Below are 15,771 nucleotides of genomic sequence, written 5' to 3' on the forward strand. Positions count from 1 at the left end.
ATTTAGAAACTATTTAAAATGACTGATACAGAAGAAGCAGCCAAAAATTTAAATTTTGTTATACATTTTTTTGTGCCAGCATCTAATATTTGTTGGACTCCCAAAAACAACCCAACAACATTATCATAACTAAATTAAATGACATCTAATTAAGAGTTTTTCTCCATCATTCTCTGGCCACGCTGCAGGAATTGTCAACTATCATCAAGACAACCTATACACGCTTAACTCTTTTACTCTGCCATCTATTTTCAGTATTTGCTGAAAAATTTCTTGTTCAGCACCCTAGTATTACTCATAATTGTTAGTATTATACTGTTTATATATACAGTATTGTTGTTCTAGACGGTTATTACTGTTTATTTGTATTGTTACTATTTACCAATACAGTTTTATACATATTTTTCTGATGTATTGTGAATTCTATTTTGTTAAGAATATAAATACACATTAAAAATAAATTAAATTACACATATATTTATACATAAATATATTAGTGATTAATTTTAATAACTGATTTTAATATACAAATAATATTTTTGTCTTTTAATTTATACTGAAAATCAACTCTTGAGTCCAACGCATTTTGAGAGTTAACTCGATAATATTATTGTTTGAGAAAATTCTACTCCCCTCCCCTTGTGAGATGCTAAAATGACATCCTCCTCCATTCTATTTATAAAATGTACACTTCCCTCCCTTATAATTTTTAAAAAACCTCCTCTTTAATCCATTTTAAATTTTTTGTGTTATATATGTTAATTTTATCTATTTTTCAAAAAAAAATATTTTTTACAAAAATACCCTTTAATAAAAATTTTATTTTTTTGTCATTAAATTTTGTTTACCAAAATACCCTTTTATAAATTATTTTTTTATTAAATTATATTTTTATCAAAATATTTTTTTAAAAAATTTAATAATTAAATTATTTTTTTCTAAGATACCCTTCAATAATTTTTAATTATTAAATTATGATTTTACCAAAATTTTTGTTAACAACTTTTTTTATATTTTACTATTAATTTTTTTATACCAATATATATTATTTTAATATTAAAAAAAATCTTAGTAAATTTTTTTTCAATATTAATATATATTAATTGTTATACATATTAACAATGGTAAGATTTTTTAATTTAATGTTAAAATAATATACATTGATATCGAAAAATTAATAGTAAAATATAAAAAAATTATTGAAGAGTATTTTAGAAAAAAAATAATTTAATTATTAAATTTTTAAAAAAAATTTTGATAAAAATATAATTTAATCAATAAAAAATAATTTATTAAATGATATTTTGATAAGCAAAATTTAATGATAAAAAATAAAAGTTTTGCTAAAAGGTATTTTTGTAGAAAATAGTTTTTTTTTTTTGAAAAATAGATAAAGTTAACATTAGTTAACACAAAAAATTTAAAATGGATTAAAGAGAAAATTTTTTAAAAGTTATAAGAAAGGGAAATGTACATTTTATAAATTAAGGAGAGAAAAGTGTCATTTTAATATCTCGTAGAGGAGGGGAGTGAAATTTTCTCTTATTGTTTCAATTAACAGGAAAAAACAAATAATGAAGCCATTAATAATTAACCAAAAAAGAGAAAAGTGAAAAGTTTAAAAACGATAATATTTTTATTTAGAATTTTTATTATCCAAGTTCAACACAGAGTGATGCACCAGAGGCCATACACATTATTATAAGGACTCAAACACTTTTTGTATTATTTCTATGACTATATATGATCATCATCCATACCCAAACATAAGAAAATAAATTAAAGTTCGATTATATAGGAGACACCCTTAATTAATTGGTTGAAGTTTTATTGTCTAAAAGCCACTTGGAGAATGTTTCAAGAGTTCCTGCGTCAACCCTGTAATGCTTCTGAGTGAATTCATGCAAGGTTGGCCACTTGAAATCTGGATACTTTCTTGGATTCTCTTCGGTGATGAGTTTCTTTGGTGGATTGACAACTTTATCCCTCCTAGGACACAGGAAAAAAGCAAGCGATTTTCTTGCTGATTTGTCATTCACAACGGCTCTATGCAAACAACTCTTGTAAACTCCATTTGATAGAGCCTGAAAAAAAAAATAAAATAAAAGTAGTATTTAAAATGTAAACACTTACTGCCTTAAATAATTTAATAAAATATATTAATAATTTTTAATTATCGTGTTTACATAAACCGAATATCATCTAAGAACATTATAATATAAAGATTTGTTACCGTAAATGTGTCACCAATGTTAACAACAAAAACACCTTGTCTTGGAGGAACCAAGTACCATTGGCCATCCAAGAACACTTGAAGACCAGCAACTTGATCATCATGAAGTATGGTAAGGGAATTAGGGTCAGAGTGGGGCCCAGTTCCTAAGGTCAAATCAGGTGTTTGACATAGCGGGTAGTAATTCAGTCGCATAATAGAGTTATTTTCTTCAAAGTAATCTCTGAAGTATTTCCCAACTCCTAAGCTCATCCCCACAAGTTCCATGATTTGAAGGGCTAGATTGCTCATTGCATCACAGTATTTTTCGTAGAACTCCCTATCAATTATAAAAATATGCGTGAGTTAAAATAATAAAATATAAAATATTATTTTTTTAAAAAATATATATTTTATATATAAATATATTATTTTATTATATCATCAATTCTGATTAAATTTTTGAACTTTAAACCACTAATTTTACGGATCTAATGACTGATTTGATTTTTATATTATATTAACCGCATAAATAATCATTTAAAATATAAATATAATTAATTTAAAACATTTTACCTGTTCTATCAAAATTACACTCATTATAAAAATAAAAATCATCCTAACTCACCCAAAGTGACGGAAATCTTCCCCAAGAGCATTAACAAAATATTCCTCCACATTTTTGCATGAATTCTCAGCAGAGTAAGGAAAAGTGAGTGTTTCCTTCCATGGAAGTTTGGTAGAGAATCTGCCAGTGAAGCTGCTAGCATACCCACGAAAATCTGTAAGCGTTCTCTGAGCCTTCTGTTTCTCTGCCAACGACATGCCAAAGAAATCATCCATCAAAACATGAGCTTTCGCTATGAGTTCGGCGTCCACGCCATGGTTAACAACATGAAAGAATCCATGCTTCTTGCATGCCTCATCAATCTTAGAGCAAAGGTTTGATATAACTTTTGGATCACCAGAGTGAAAGGCTTTCATGTCAATTTCTGGAACTTGAAGTTCTGGAATGTCTTGCCTTGGCTTAAACTCATCAGGCCATATGAATTTTTCGGGTATGGTGGATTCATATGACATAACAGATGAATCAAACACTATCTTTTCATCTTCTTTTGGGATTTGGGGTGATGAAACAAACACTGGTTGAGCCATTTTTGTCTTTGAAATGCGAAGACAATTGTGAAGTGTGAACTCACTACAATAATAATAATGTTATTTGAGGATTACTATCATGTTTTGGGATACTCGGTACCCATATATATAGAATACAGAGAAGGGTACATGCAAATGACGCAAATTCAAGGTGGAGGGGACACGGGATCATATACAAATTAAAATTCTGTAAAGTATTTTTTATTTTTTAAATAAAAAATATATAATAATTTTTGTTATAAAATTTTATAAAATTAACTAAATATAAAATTTAATTATTTTTAATATTAAAAATAATTAAATTAATAAGTAATAATTTTATTTATTTTTAAAGTATAATAAGAATTTAGTTAACATATGTCATAAGGACACATGATAAGTTTACTATTAATAGAAGATTTTAAATTTTTTCATTTAATAAAATAAATACATTAAAAATTTAAATTTTTTGTATTTTTAATAAAAACCTTTTAATTTGTAATTTTAACCTATGTCCTTATGACATATGATAGATAAATTCTATAATTATTTATTAATAGTAATATATAGTTTGTAATTAAATTAAAATACTAAAATCTTATTTTTTTAAAGATATTTTAAATAATATTAATGATTGAATATAGATATTTTATCATGATTCATGAATAAAATTTTTAAATTCCGTTACTCTTATATTAAAATTGATTTGATCAAGCTAAGTACAGTCTAACATGAAATAAAATTTGTCTTTGAATTACTTTTTTAATTATCATAGTAAAAAAAATATCATAGAAAACTATTTTTATTAAAATCTACCTACTATTTAATATTTTAGTATTAAATTCATTCTTGGAATTAAAATAATATGACCAACACTATTTTAAAGAAAAGTCAATAAGGTTTTCAAGTAAAAGTTCCTAATTATTATTATTATTATTATTATTATTATTATTATTATTATTATTATATAGAAGTCGTGTAATATCCTTATTATCAGAGTGGCACAACCAAAAGCTTGATATTTTAGTGGCAAGGATGTTACATAGTATACATGGTTATTTAGTTTTTTTTTTATTGCTTAAATTTATGTTAAAATAAACATTAGGAATTAGACTTATTAATTTTATCAAGAGTGTGTATATATTATATTCACTACAAGAAAATAGCTCTATTGTTACGCTTTTAAAGTGTGGCGAAAAGCTGAAAAAAGTTTGACAATAGCTTTTCGCCACGCTTTTTGAGCTACCGCCACGCTTTTGAAAGGGTGGCGTCTACAAGCATGGTGGTTGTTCTATCGCCATGCTTTTGGTGACCTATCGCCATGCTTTTTCTTTTAACACGCTTTTTACAAATAGCCACCCTTTAAAGCGTGGCCGTATGTGGGAGATATGGCCACGCTTTAAAAGCGTGACCATATGGGAGATATGGCCACGCTTTTGAAGCGTGGCAATAGAGAGAGATATGGCCACGCTTTGAAAGCTTTTCGCCATATCTCTCTATCACTTTAAAAGCGTAGCAATAGCCTTATAAAATTTAAAAAATATATTCTTTTTCTGATTTTTACCTTCATCGATACAAAATATAAATTTTTCAGTTCTTTTATATTACCAAACTTATAAATATAGTATGTAATTTTTATTACATGACAAATCAAATAATAATTAGTGACATATATAATTTTTTCTATAATTGTTTTATACATTAAAAAACTAATACTCAAATACAAAATAAATATCGAGTTCAAATTCCAAAACTAAAAACTGAAGAAAAATACAGAAACAATACAACTTAAATCCTAAGTCCTTTGTTGTTCCTCCTTCCTCTAGCCCGCTTAAACTTCCTTCCCTTAGATCATACCTAATTGTTTCGGAAATATTTGTGAACTTTTTTACCTATTAAAGATGGCAAAAACAGATACAAAATTGATAAATTATTTTGAAGCTTCACTTTCCATTCTAGGCAACACTAGCTTTATTTTCTTTTATCCTATTACTCAAAGTTGCAAACCAAAACATGTGTTATCTTGTAAAATGTAAACTCTGAGTAATTAGTGAATAATTAGTTAATAAATTAAGTATTAATCAAATAAATTAGAAAATAGAATTTTATAGTTTAATAGGATAGTCCAAATTAAAATAAGAATTTTGACACTAGTTTCAAAGAATTTGGTCCAAGATTGGACCGAACGGAAATCGGGTCCGTATTGGACCCAAGGCCCAGCCCATTCACTTGCATATAAGTGGCTTCAGCCACTTTTCCCTTAAAGCAAAGGGAATTCACGTTGATTGAATGAAGAAGAGAGGAAACGGGGGAGAGAACCCTAACATCTCTAGAAATTCAATCGTCCATAACTTTCAATCTGGAGTTCTGATTGACGCGTTCGTCTCGGAATCCTCTACGAAACCCAACCCATAATTTGGTAAGAAATTCATCTTTTCCTACCCAAATTTTTCCTTCTCAATTTTGAATTTGAGGGGTGTTGAAATTGAGAAATTATATGATTTTGGTGTCTTAGGTTTGAATTAGCTTCGTGGACTTGTCGGGTCTTATCCCAATTTTGCATTGGTGAGGTGAGAAACGTTTAATCCTTTTCAAGTTATCTAATTAGTGAACCCTATGGTAATTTTAGTATTATTTGGTGAAATTTGTTTGGATTCTGTACTTTGGCAACAAATTGGTGGTGTTGGAGACTTGGTATTGGACTCTGGGGAGTCGGAGACCCGTTTGGTGAGACTTTAGAAACTTGGGTATCATGGAACGGTAACAAATTGTGACATTCTGGGTTTTACAAGGAATCGGCCAAGGTATGATTTTGATTTCTTGTATATAATATGTAATATGTCGTGAAAACTTAGGCTAGTTGACCCATAGGATAAGTTGAATTGATTGTTGGTTGTCGAATTAAATTGTTGATTTGGGTTGAATATGAATTTTGGCAACTGATATTGTAGTGAGAATGTATTGATACATGATGATTTTAATGATGAATGATGAGGATGATGAGAATGAATATATATATATATATATATATATATATATATATATATATATATATATGTAATGAATTATTGATTATCTTTTTGGGTTATGTTGGCTGTGAAAGCAACCCTAGATAACTGAAGAAAGGTTGGAAATATGATTTTGAAAGGGATATAAGTTCAAATGTGAGTTAGGGTATGTAAGGTTTGTTAAAAAGGTCCAAGGCAGAATTTTCTGCATAATTGACAGTGGAATAAACCAGTTTCTGGGAGCAGACCAGGCCCTATTTTTTAATGAAACTATTTTTTCATGAAACTTTAATGTGTTATGAGCGACTCATAAAAAATTCAGAATTTATTGACGAGTGGTTTGGAAGAAACAAATTTTTAAAAATTGATGGATTCTGCAGGAAATTCTGTTTCTCTGCTACAGAAGCACCAACTTCCAACCCACTTAATTTACAATTCTGATGAGATTTTGAGCTGAAACTAACCAAAGTTTCAAGCCTTATGTGTCCAAAATCCTTAGTTTAAATTTCGTGTCAAAACTCTTTTTAATTAATTAGTTATGTTGCAAAGAGTGAGGTAGCTCGCTAGATTTTGAAAACAGAATTCTAAACGGCAGGGCTGTGTTCCTAAGCTAATACCTTTTTTCTGTGACATGGTAATAATCTGAAATTTAGTTTTCTGGAAAGCTGGAAGAGTCTTGTTTAAGGACATAAATCTTGAAACGCAATGGGTGAGAATTGGATTTTTAGTGAATTTAACAAATTTACTACTCGCTGCTATTTTTTGGCAATGATAGCAGAATTTTGAAAGATTTGTACAAGTTTCAATTATGGTCAGAATGTCCCAGAACCAAGTTTTATTTTCTAAACCCGTGATGTTACAATAACTAAGGGGATTAAAGAAAGTATAATGACCAATTAATAATGTTTACTTGGTAAATTGTTAAGGAAAACTTGAACGTTGTTAAGACTGAGGGAACCCATAAGGGTGGTTTTAGTGCTATTTTAGGGGAGATTATGTCCGAATTTCTGTAAAAGTTCAGGGACTTAGTTAAATGAAAATGTGTAAATTGTCCCCAAGAAGGTTTAAAGTTAATTGGTGATGCGGAGGTATGTGTAGTTAAGCGGTAATGTGGAGGTATGTTTAGTAATGTGGTGATGTGGAGGGGTGTGTATGTAATTGGTGATGTGGAGGTATGATGAAAAGAACGAAAAAGAGAAACCATGAATGGAAAAGATAATTGAAATGGATAATGAATCATGAAGAGTGTACGACGAATGATCTCCGTGCCAAATTGCTAATGCGGAAGTGCCCGCCTGACTGATAGCCTAAGGTTGCTAATGCGGGAATGTCCGCCTAACTAATAGTATATGGAATGTGAATGGGCCTTATACCAAATTGCTAATGCGAAAGGGCCCGCCTAACTGATAGCCTGAGATTGCTAATGCGGGAATGTTCGCCTAACTGATAGCCTGTTTCTACCGTGATGCCAAGATATCCTAACTGACATGGAAACCCATGATGATAATTGAGCCTGACTGACACGGTAAAGAAACCATATTCGGGGTTCGCTCCGAGTAACATCGGGTTACGGGTAGACAACCGACGTGTGAGCTCATGACCTGCGCTAAGAAAGGCATGCATCATGAAAATTTGTATATTTTGTTTGAGTGTGCATTGTCTTGGCTTGCTTAATTCTTTATTCACGTTAATTGCTAATTGTCTACTTGTTATATATGCTTTCTCTATATGTTTGACTTGTCTATTTTGTCTGTCTATGCAATTTCATCGGAGTTGGAGGAACGGAGGAAAGACGAAGAGATTGAGGGTTTTGATTAGATGTTGATCAAGTTTAGAACCTTAGAGACCTACCCTCGTTTATGGTTTCATCTTTAGTTTCTTAAGATTTATAATTTGATTGTCGGCGTTCTAGGATTGCCTCTGGCTTTCTGGGACCTTATTTATTATGTATGTGGGCACCTTAACCATACTGAGAATCCCCAGTTCTCATCCCATACGATATTGTTATTTTTTAGATGCAGGTTGAGAAGCACCACTCTGTATTCTGGAGACTCTGATGAAGCGAAGAACTCTTGGGACTCAGGGTTGTATTTTTATTTATATTTATATATGTATTTAGGTTCTCCACCTTTTATTTTATGTTTGTCCCTCTTAGAGGTTGGCTCGGAGAAATAGGTTGTCAATTTTCTGTTTTAGCATACTTTTGGGTTTATTTGTATATATATATATATATATATATGCTCTGGCCGGTTTAAACTTTGCGAGTTGAATCAAGAGCTTTGATATCTGTATCCTTGAAAATTTTCTAGTATGTTTATATATCCTTGCTGTTTTACTCTTACCCTTTCTGGTTTACGTTTATCGTCCACGGGAGTGTTACGACTTTTGTTTTACACTTTCCTTCAAATGCTCCTTGATATAAAATTCTTTTCAATTATTACTATGTATATATTCTACTTTTAAAGGTCGTAATACCTTGCCACCTCAGCTTTATGACTTAAGCATAAAACTCCGTGTGGTAGGGTATTACATTATGGTATCAGAGCAGTTCGTCCCCATAGAGCCTGGGAAATGGATTGACTATGCTTTTGAGCATAATCTGGCTGTGTGTACATGCTATTTAGGATGTCTGCTTGACATATATAGCATAAATGTTCATGAGTATTACCTTTGGAGACTCGAAGCACTAGACTTTAGATATTAAGACTGATCACCTTAATATCAATTGTTCGGTGTGGACAAGACCCAAATGGCATCTCATGGACGCAAGCGAGATGATACGGCTGATTTTAGGGTTGCTGTTGTGCGAGCTATTGCTGAAAAAGGATGGAGCAGGTAACTTAAGAATTGTGATGGAGGAGGTGATGGATTAGGTGGAGAGAAAACCAACGACTAGAACTCGTGCAGCTGAATAAATGGTCGACATCGTTTAGTTAGAAAGATAAAGAGATTCAAGGAGTGTTCTGGTAGAGTATATGAATGACCAAGATCCTAGTGGCTTATAATCAGAGTAACGTTGCGGAAGCGCGGTGAATTTGGTGGCCCTAGAATTGTAGAGACAAGAGAAAAGAGACTTGGGATATGGAATGATTTCGAAGGTTGTCGTAAGGTCAGAGATGGAAAGTTTGAGTGTGTGGTTTAGGTTATTGTAGGATTGACTTAAGGAATTGAAGAATTGATTAGTATTTGAGATAGTTGAGAATGATTAGAGATTAACTTGAATTAGATGGAACTCTTAAAGAGTAAGGAAGTTTGCAGTCATCGAGAAAGAGTTAGACAAAACTAAGAATGAAATACACTTGTTTAGCTTAGGCTTGAATTTGATTAAGATTATGATGTTGTACCTGAGACTAGAGAATGTAAATTTGTATTTGAATTCAGGTTGGAAGAATAGCAAAATGAATGATAAGAGGTCGGTTGGATATGAAAGAGCATATAGGAAGATTTGAGAGCGAATTTTCGTGGACGAAAATTTCTATTAGGGAGTAGAATGTAAACCCCGAGTAATTAGGGAATACTTAGTTAATAAATTAAGTATTAATCAAATAAATTAGAAAATAGAATTTTATAGTTTAATAGGATAGAGCAAATTAAAATAAGAATTTTGACACTAGTTTCAAAGAATTTGGCCCAAGATTAGGCCAAACGGGCCGAACCGGGTCCGTATTGGGCCCAAGGCTCAGCCCATTCACTTGCTTATAAGTGGCTTCAGCCACTTTTCCCTTAAAGCAAAGGGAATTCACGTTGATTGAATGAAGAAGAGAAAAAATGGGGGATCGGAGAGAACCCTAACGTCTCCGGAAATTCAATCGTCCATAACTTTCAATCCGAAGTTTCGATTGATGAGCCGTCAGTGGCGACATGTTCGTCTCGGAATCCTCTATGAAATTCAATCCATAATTTGGTAAGAAATTCATCTTTTTCTATCCAAATCTTCCCTTCTCATTTTCAAATTTGAGGGGTGTTGAAATTGAGAATTTATATGATTTTGGTGTCTTAGGTTCGAATTAGCTTTGTGGACTTGCCAGGTCTTGTCACAATTTCGCATTGGTGAGGTGAGAAATATTTAATCCTTTTCAAGTTATCTAATTAGTGAACCCTATGGTAATTTTAGTGTTATTTGGTGAAATTAGTTTGGATTCTGTATTTTGGAAACAAATTGGTGGTGTTGGAGACTTGGTATTGGACTCTAGGGAGCTGGAGACCTGTTTGGTGAGACTTTAGAAACTTGGGTATCATGGAACGGTAACAAATTGTGACGCTCTGGGTTTTACGAGGAATCGGCCAAGTTATGGTTTTGGTTTCTCGTATATAATATGTAATGTGTCGTGAAAACTTAGGCTAGTTGACCCATAGGATAAGTTGAATTGATTGCTGGTTGTTGAATTAAATTGTTGATTTGGGTTGAATATGAATTTTGGCAACTGATATTGTAGTGAGAATGTATTAATACATGATGATTTTAATGATGAATGATGAGGATGATGAGAATGAATATATATATGTAATGAATTATTGATGATCTTTTTGGGTTATGTTGGCTGTGAACGCAACCCTAGATAACTGAAAGAAGGTTGGAAATATGATTTTAGAAGGGATATAAGTTCAAATGTGAGTTATGGTATGTAAGGTTGTTGAAAAGGTCCAAGGCAGAATTTTCTGCATAATTGACAGTGGAATAAACCAGTTTATGGGAGCAGATCAGGCTCTATTTTTAAATGAAACTATTTTTTCATGAAACTTTAATGTGTTATAAGCGTCTCATAAAAATTCAGAATTTATTGACGAGTGGTTTGAAAGAAATGAATTTTTAAAGATTGATAGATTCTGCAGGAAATTCTGTTTCTCTGCTACAGAAGCACCAATTCCAACCCACTTAATTTATAATTGTGATGAGATTTTGAGCTGAAACTAACGGCATTTTCAAGCCTTATGTGTCCAAAATCTTTAGTTTAAATTTCGTGTCAAAAAGTTTTTTAACAAATTAGTTATGTTGCAAAGAGTGAGGGTAGCTTGCTGGATTTTGAAAACAGAATTCTAAACGGCAGGGCTGTGTTCCTAAGCTCATACTTTTTCATGTGACATGGTAATAACCTGAAATTTATTTTTTTGGAAAGATGGAAGAGTATTTTTTAAGGACATAAATTTTTAAATGCAATGGGTGAGAATTGGATTTTTAGTGAATTTAACAAATTTACTGCTTGCTGCTATTTTTTTTTGCAATGATAGCAGAATTTTGAAAGATTTGTACAAGTTTCAATTATGGTCGGAATGCCCCAGAACCAAGTTTTATTTTCTAAACCCGTGATGTTACAATAACTAAGGGGATTAAAGAGATTATAATGACCAATTAATAATGTTTACCTGGTAAATTGTTAAGGAAAATTTGAACGTTGTTAAGACTAAGGGAACCCGTAAGGGTAGATTTAGTGCTATTTTAGGGGAGATTATGTCCGAATTTCTATAAAAGTTTAGGGACTTAGTTAAATGAAAATGTGTAAATTGTCCCCAAGAAGTTTTAAAGTTAATTGGTGATGCGGAGGTATGTGTAGTTAAGCGGTGATGTGGAGGTATGTTTAGTAATGTGGTGATGTGGAGGTTTGATGAAAAGAACGAAAAAGAGAAACCATGAATGGAAAAGATAATTGAAATGGATAATGAATCATGAAGAGTGTACGACGAATGGGCTTCGTGCCAAACTGCTAATGTAGAAGTGCTCGCCTGACTGATAGCCTAAGGTTGCTAATGCAAGAATGTCCGCCTAACTAATAGCATATGGAATGTGAATGGTCCTTGTGCCAAACTGCTAATGCGAAAGGCTCGCCTAACTGATAGCCTGAGATTGCTAATACGGGAATGTTCGCTTAACTGATAGCCTGTTTCTACCGTGATGCCAAGATATCCTAACTGACATGAAAACCCATGATGATAATTGAGCCTGACTGACACGGTAAAGAAACCATATTCGGGGTTCATCCCGAGTAACGTCGGGTTGTGGGTAGACAACCGACGCGTGAGCTCATGACCTGCGCTAAGAAAGGCATGCATCATGTGCATTTGTATATTTTGTTTGAGTATGCATTATCTTGGCTTGCTTAATTCTTTATTCACGTTAATTGCTAATTGCCTACTTGTTATATATGCTTTCTGTATGTGTTTGACTTGTCTATTTTGTCTGTCTATGCAATTTCATCGGAGTTGGAGGAACGGAGGAAAGGCGAAGAGATTTACGGTTTTGATTAGATGTTGATCAAGTTTAGAACCTTAGAGATCTACCTTCGTTTATGGTTTCAGCTTTAGTTCCTTAAGACTTATAATCTGATTGTCGGCGTTCTAGGATTGCCTCTGGATTTCTGGGACCTTATTTATTATGTATGTGGGCACCTTAACCATACTGAGAACCCCCGGTTCTCATCCCATATGATATTATTGTTTTTCAAATGCAGGTTGAGAAGCACCACTCTGTATTCTGGAGACTCTGATGAAGCGAAGAACTCTTGGGACTTAGGGTTGTATTTTTATTTATATTTATATATGTATTTAGGGTCTCCACCTTTTATTTTATGTTTGTCCCTCTTAGAGGTTGGCTCGAAGAAATAGGTTGTCAGTTTTCTATTTTAGCTTATTTTTGGGTTTATTTGTATATATGTATATATCTATGCTCTAGCCGGTTTAAACTTCACGAGCCGAATCAAGAGATTTGATATCTGTATCCTCAAAAATTTTCTAGTATGTATATATATCCTTGCCATTTTACTCTTACCCTATTCGGTTAACGTTTATTGTCCACAGGAGAGTTACGACTTTTGTTTTACACTTTCCTTCAAAGGCTCCTTGATATAAAATTCCTTTCAATTATTATTATGTATATATTCTACTTTTAGAGGTCGTAATACCTTGTCACCTCAACTTTATGACTTAAGCATAAGACTCCGTGTGGTAGGGTGTTACATAAAAAAACTTTAAAAGAAGATTAAAGAATAAAAGAAAAGGAAACAAGCATTATTACCAGAAGTCCTCCTCCAATAAGGAAAGCCAATCTGATTTCCTTTGATCGAAAAACATGCCAGAATTTGACATTATTCCTTTTCTGTCGGTCTTGCTCTGATTGAGCTGTGAGGAAATCAACTTCATCCTCTAAGCCTGGTGGTGGTGGTGGTGTTGGTGTTCTTAATGGTCTTGGTGCACCCTAGCCTGACCCATTTGCTGGTAAATCTGAGTCAAAACCTGTGGATTTATTACCCCAATATGTCTATTTTGCGACAATCCAAGCTCCAAACCAGGCATCTGTTGTTGTGAACCACCCAAAATTGATGTGAAGCTGAACTAGTCTAATAGAACACCCAAAATTGATGTAAAGCTTGATTTATAAAACACCCCTTCCCTCAAATAAGCTGAGCTTAGTTCATTACAAGTATATGTGCATAACTAATAAATAATTTCTTCTAAAATCAAGCTTAGCCAATAGATGAAGAAAATGCAACAAGAAAGAAAGCATGACAAGTAATACTCACATCACCAGGTGCAGCTGATAATAGCGCTAAGAGAGTCACTGTAGCAGCTTGATAATCAGTTAATACCTTGTGTGCTGACTCATCCAGCTTATCCTGAAAAGTTTTAAAGCCTGAAAAAATAAATCTCCGAGGACTTCTGAAATATGTTAATGTAAAATATTAGATGATTGCTATATTATTAACTTTTTAATAATAATAATAATAATAATAATAATAATAATAATAATAATAATAATAATAATAATAATAATAATAATAATAAATGAATCGATTTGCTGTTTAGCTGGGAGTGCGATGATAACACAAAAACGTGCAAATTGTGTTCTCAATTTCTGAACTCTGTATGAGAAGAATTGAATCTAACATAAGACTCGAAAATCTCTTTATGAAATAGATAACAAAGTCCCAACTAAAGACTTGAAAACCAACAGCTCAGTTACCTGCTGAAGATCAGAGACACGTTGTTGCAATCCCAGTTAGTCACAAAAACAAGTGCTACAAACAAACCCCCATAATTGAAAATGAAGTCCTGCAAATAAGCTTCTCAAAATTAGTAGAGAGTCAGTATTTGAAATAAACATTAAAAGAACACAGAATCTGTAAATTACTGGAGCAATAGGGAAAAAATTAAGGCGAAAAGAATTTGGTCGAGATGAAGTTGATAACAGATGGATGTTGATAACAGAGAGGAAAATATAGAATCAAGTTAATTATTGACTTTTTTTTCTTTTCAATTACCAGAGAGACCTATAAACCAATATATTTATCACTCGGCCTTTCCACAACTTAGCTTCATCAAATGGAACTGGACATGCAGCTTGAAGTTTAGCGTTGTAAAGTAGCTATTTTATCAAGGATTGTGTCTTAAGATCCTCAATAAGGTTACCAGTATCATGCTCGGCCTGTTCCAGATAATCTGTAGCCTGAAGTGGTATTCCTATAAGATAAATTATGCAAAATGCTTATGCTTGTTACTATTATGCCAATACACTTATCGCTAACATGTTAAATCTTAGAATAAATGACCATTTGTACCCATGATAGATGAAAACGATGACATTTGTACCCATGATAGCCTGAAACTAAAGTTATACCCATGATAGATGCCTTCTGTGTGACAAAAGTGCCCTGACTTGGATCTGAGCTTGGTTCGTGGGAATCCGATCCTAGGTGGCACTCCCTCCCTTATCTTCAACCTCTCTCTCTCTCTCTCTCTCTCTCTCTCTCTCTCTCTCTCTCTCTCTCTCTCTCTCTCTCTCTCTCTCTCTCTCTCTCTTCACTCTCCAATACCCACTCTGGTGCCTTCTTCCTCAACACTCCGCTCCCTCCCGGAGGCGACATTGCCATCACAGGCGTGAGGGCGCTTCATCGACGGGGATCTGTTGCTGTTCCACTTATGATTCTTCATCATTGTTGTTGTTCCCTCCCTGATGCTTCTTTTACTGGTTACTTCTTTTTCTCTCTTCTCCGTAACTGTGGTAGCGGTGGAGAAGCTTCCACTGATGCTGCATGGTTCTTCTGAGAGCTGAGACACTACCTCTGAGACTTCACCTTCTTTTTTGTTGATGATAATGGGGTTGGGAATGGGATGTGGGTTCTTTGATTCGATTTTGTCATCAGGGTTTTGAAGAGGAGGCAGAAGGGTGTCCGATTCTGGCTTCAAAATTGGAACTTGATTTCGTTTGGCAATGGATGTTTCTAATAGGACCTCTTTCACAGACTCTTCCTCTGACACTTGTGGTGGTTGCCGCTGTGGTATTTGTTGGTTAAGGTTTGAGTTGGGGAGAGAGGGTGTAAGGTATTGTTGGGGGGGGTTTGATTATTTTGGTGATATGGATTTTGGTTTTGGGTCTGGGATTTGCTGATGCAGCAACCCATGTGGAGGTTTGAAAAAATAATGCGA

General features: G+C 33.0%; 1 protein-coding gene and 1 pseudogene across 1 annotated transcript; both read right to left on the reverse strand.

Annotated features, from left to right (window-relative positions):
- Positions 1–1,617: 1,617 nt before the first annotated feature.
- Positions 1,618–3,468, reverse strand: LOC107626079 (gibberellin 20 oxidase 2-like). Its single transcript, XM_088504034.1, has 3 exons — positions 2,841–3,468; positions 2,234–2,552; positions 1,618–2,084 (listed from the first exon to the last, which is right to left on the reverse strand). Exons 1-3 carry the CDS (start codon positions 3,365–3,367, stop codon positions 1,812–1,814), a joined length of 1,119 nt encoding a protein of 372 aa, XP_088360160.1. The 5' UTR covers positions 3,368–3,468; the 3' UTR covers positions 1,618–1,811.
- Positions 3,469–13,811: 10,343 nt separating this feature from the next.
- On the reverse strand, positions 13,812–15,746 carry LOC148575391 (uncharacterized; annotated as a pseudogene).
- Between the last annotated feature and the right edge of the window lie 25 nt (positions 15,747–15,771).

Source organism: Arachis ipaensis, chromosome B2 (genome assembly GCF_059453495.1).
Source record: "Arachis ipaensis isolate K30076 ecotype BB chromosome B2, ASM5945349v1, whole genome shotgun sequence".
NCBI classification, from domain to species: domain Eukaryota; kingdom Viridiplantae; phylum Streptophyta; class Magnoliopsida; order Fabales; family Fabaceae; genus Arachis; species Arachis ipaensis.

What these genes read in the sequence shown, in the direction of transcription:
- LOC107626079 (XM_088504034.1), bottom strand. Translation starts at nt 3,367, where the DNA reads ATGGCTCAACCAGTGTTTGTTTCATCACCCCAAATCCCAAAAGAAGAT. An exon ending in GAAGATTTCCGTCACTTTGG is followed by an intron (nt 2,553 to 2,840) that starts GTGAGTTAGGAT and finishes TATAATTGATAG; the next exon opens with GGAGTTCTACGAAAAATACT. An exon ending in ACATTGGTGACACATTTACG is followed by an intron (nt 2,085 to 2,233) that starts GTAACAAATCTT and finishes TTTTTTTTTCAG; the next exon opens with GCTCTATCAAATGGAGTTTA.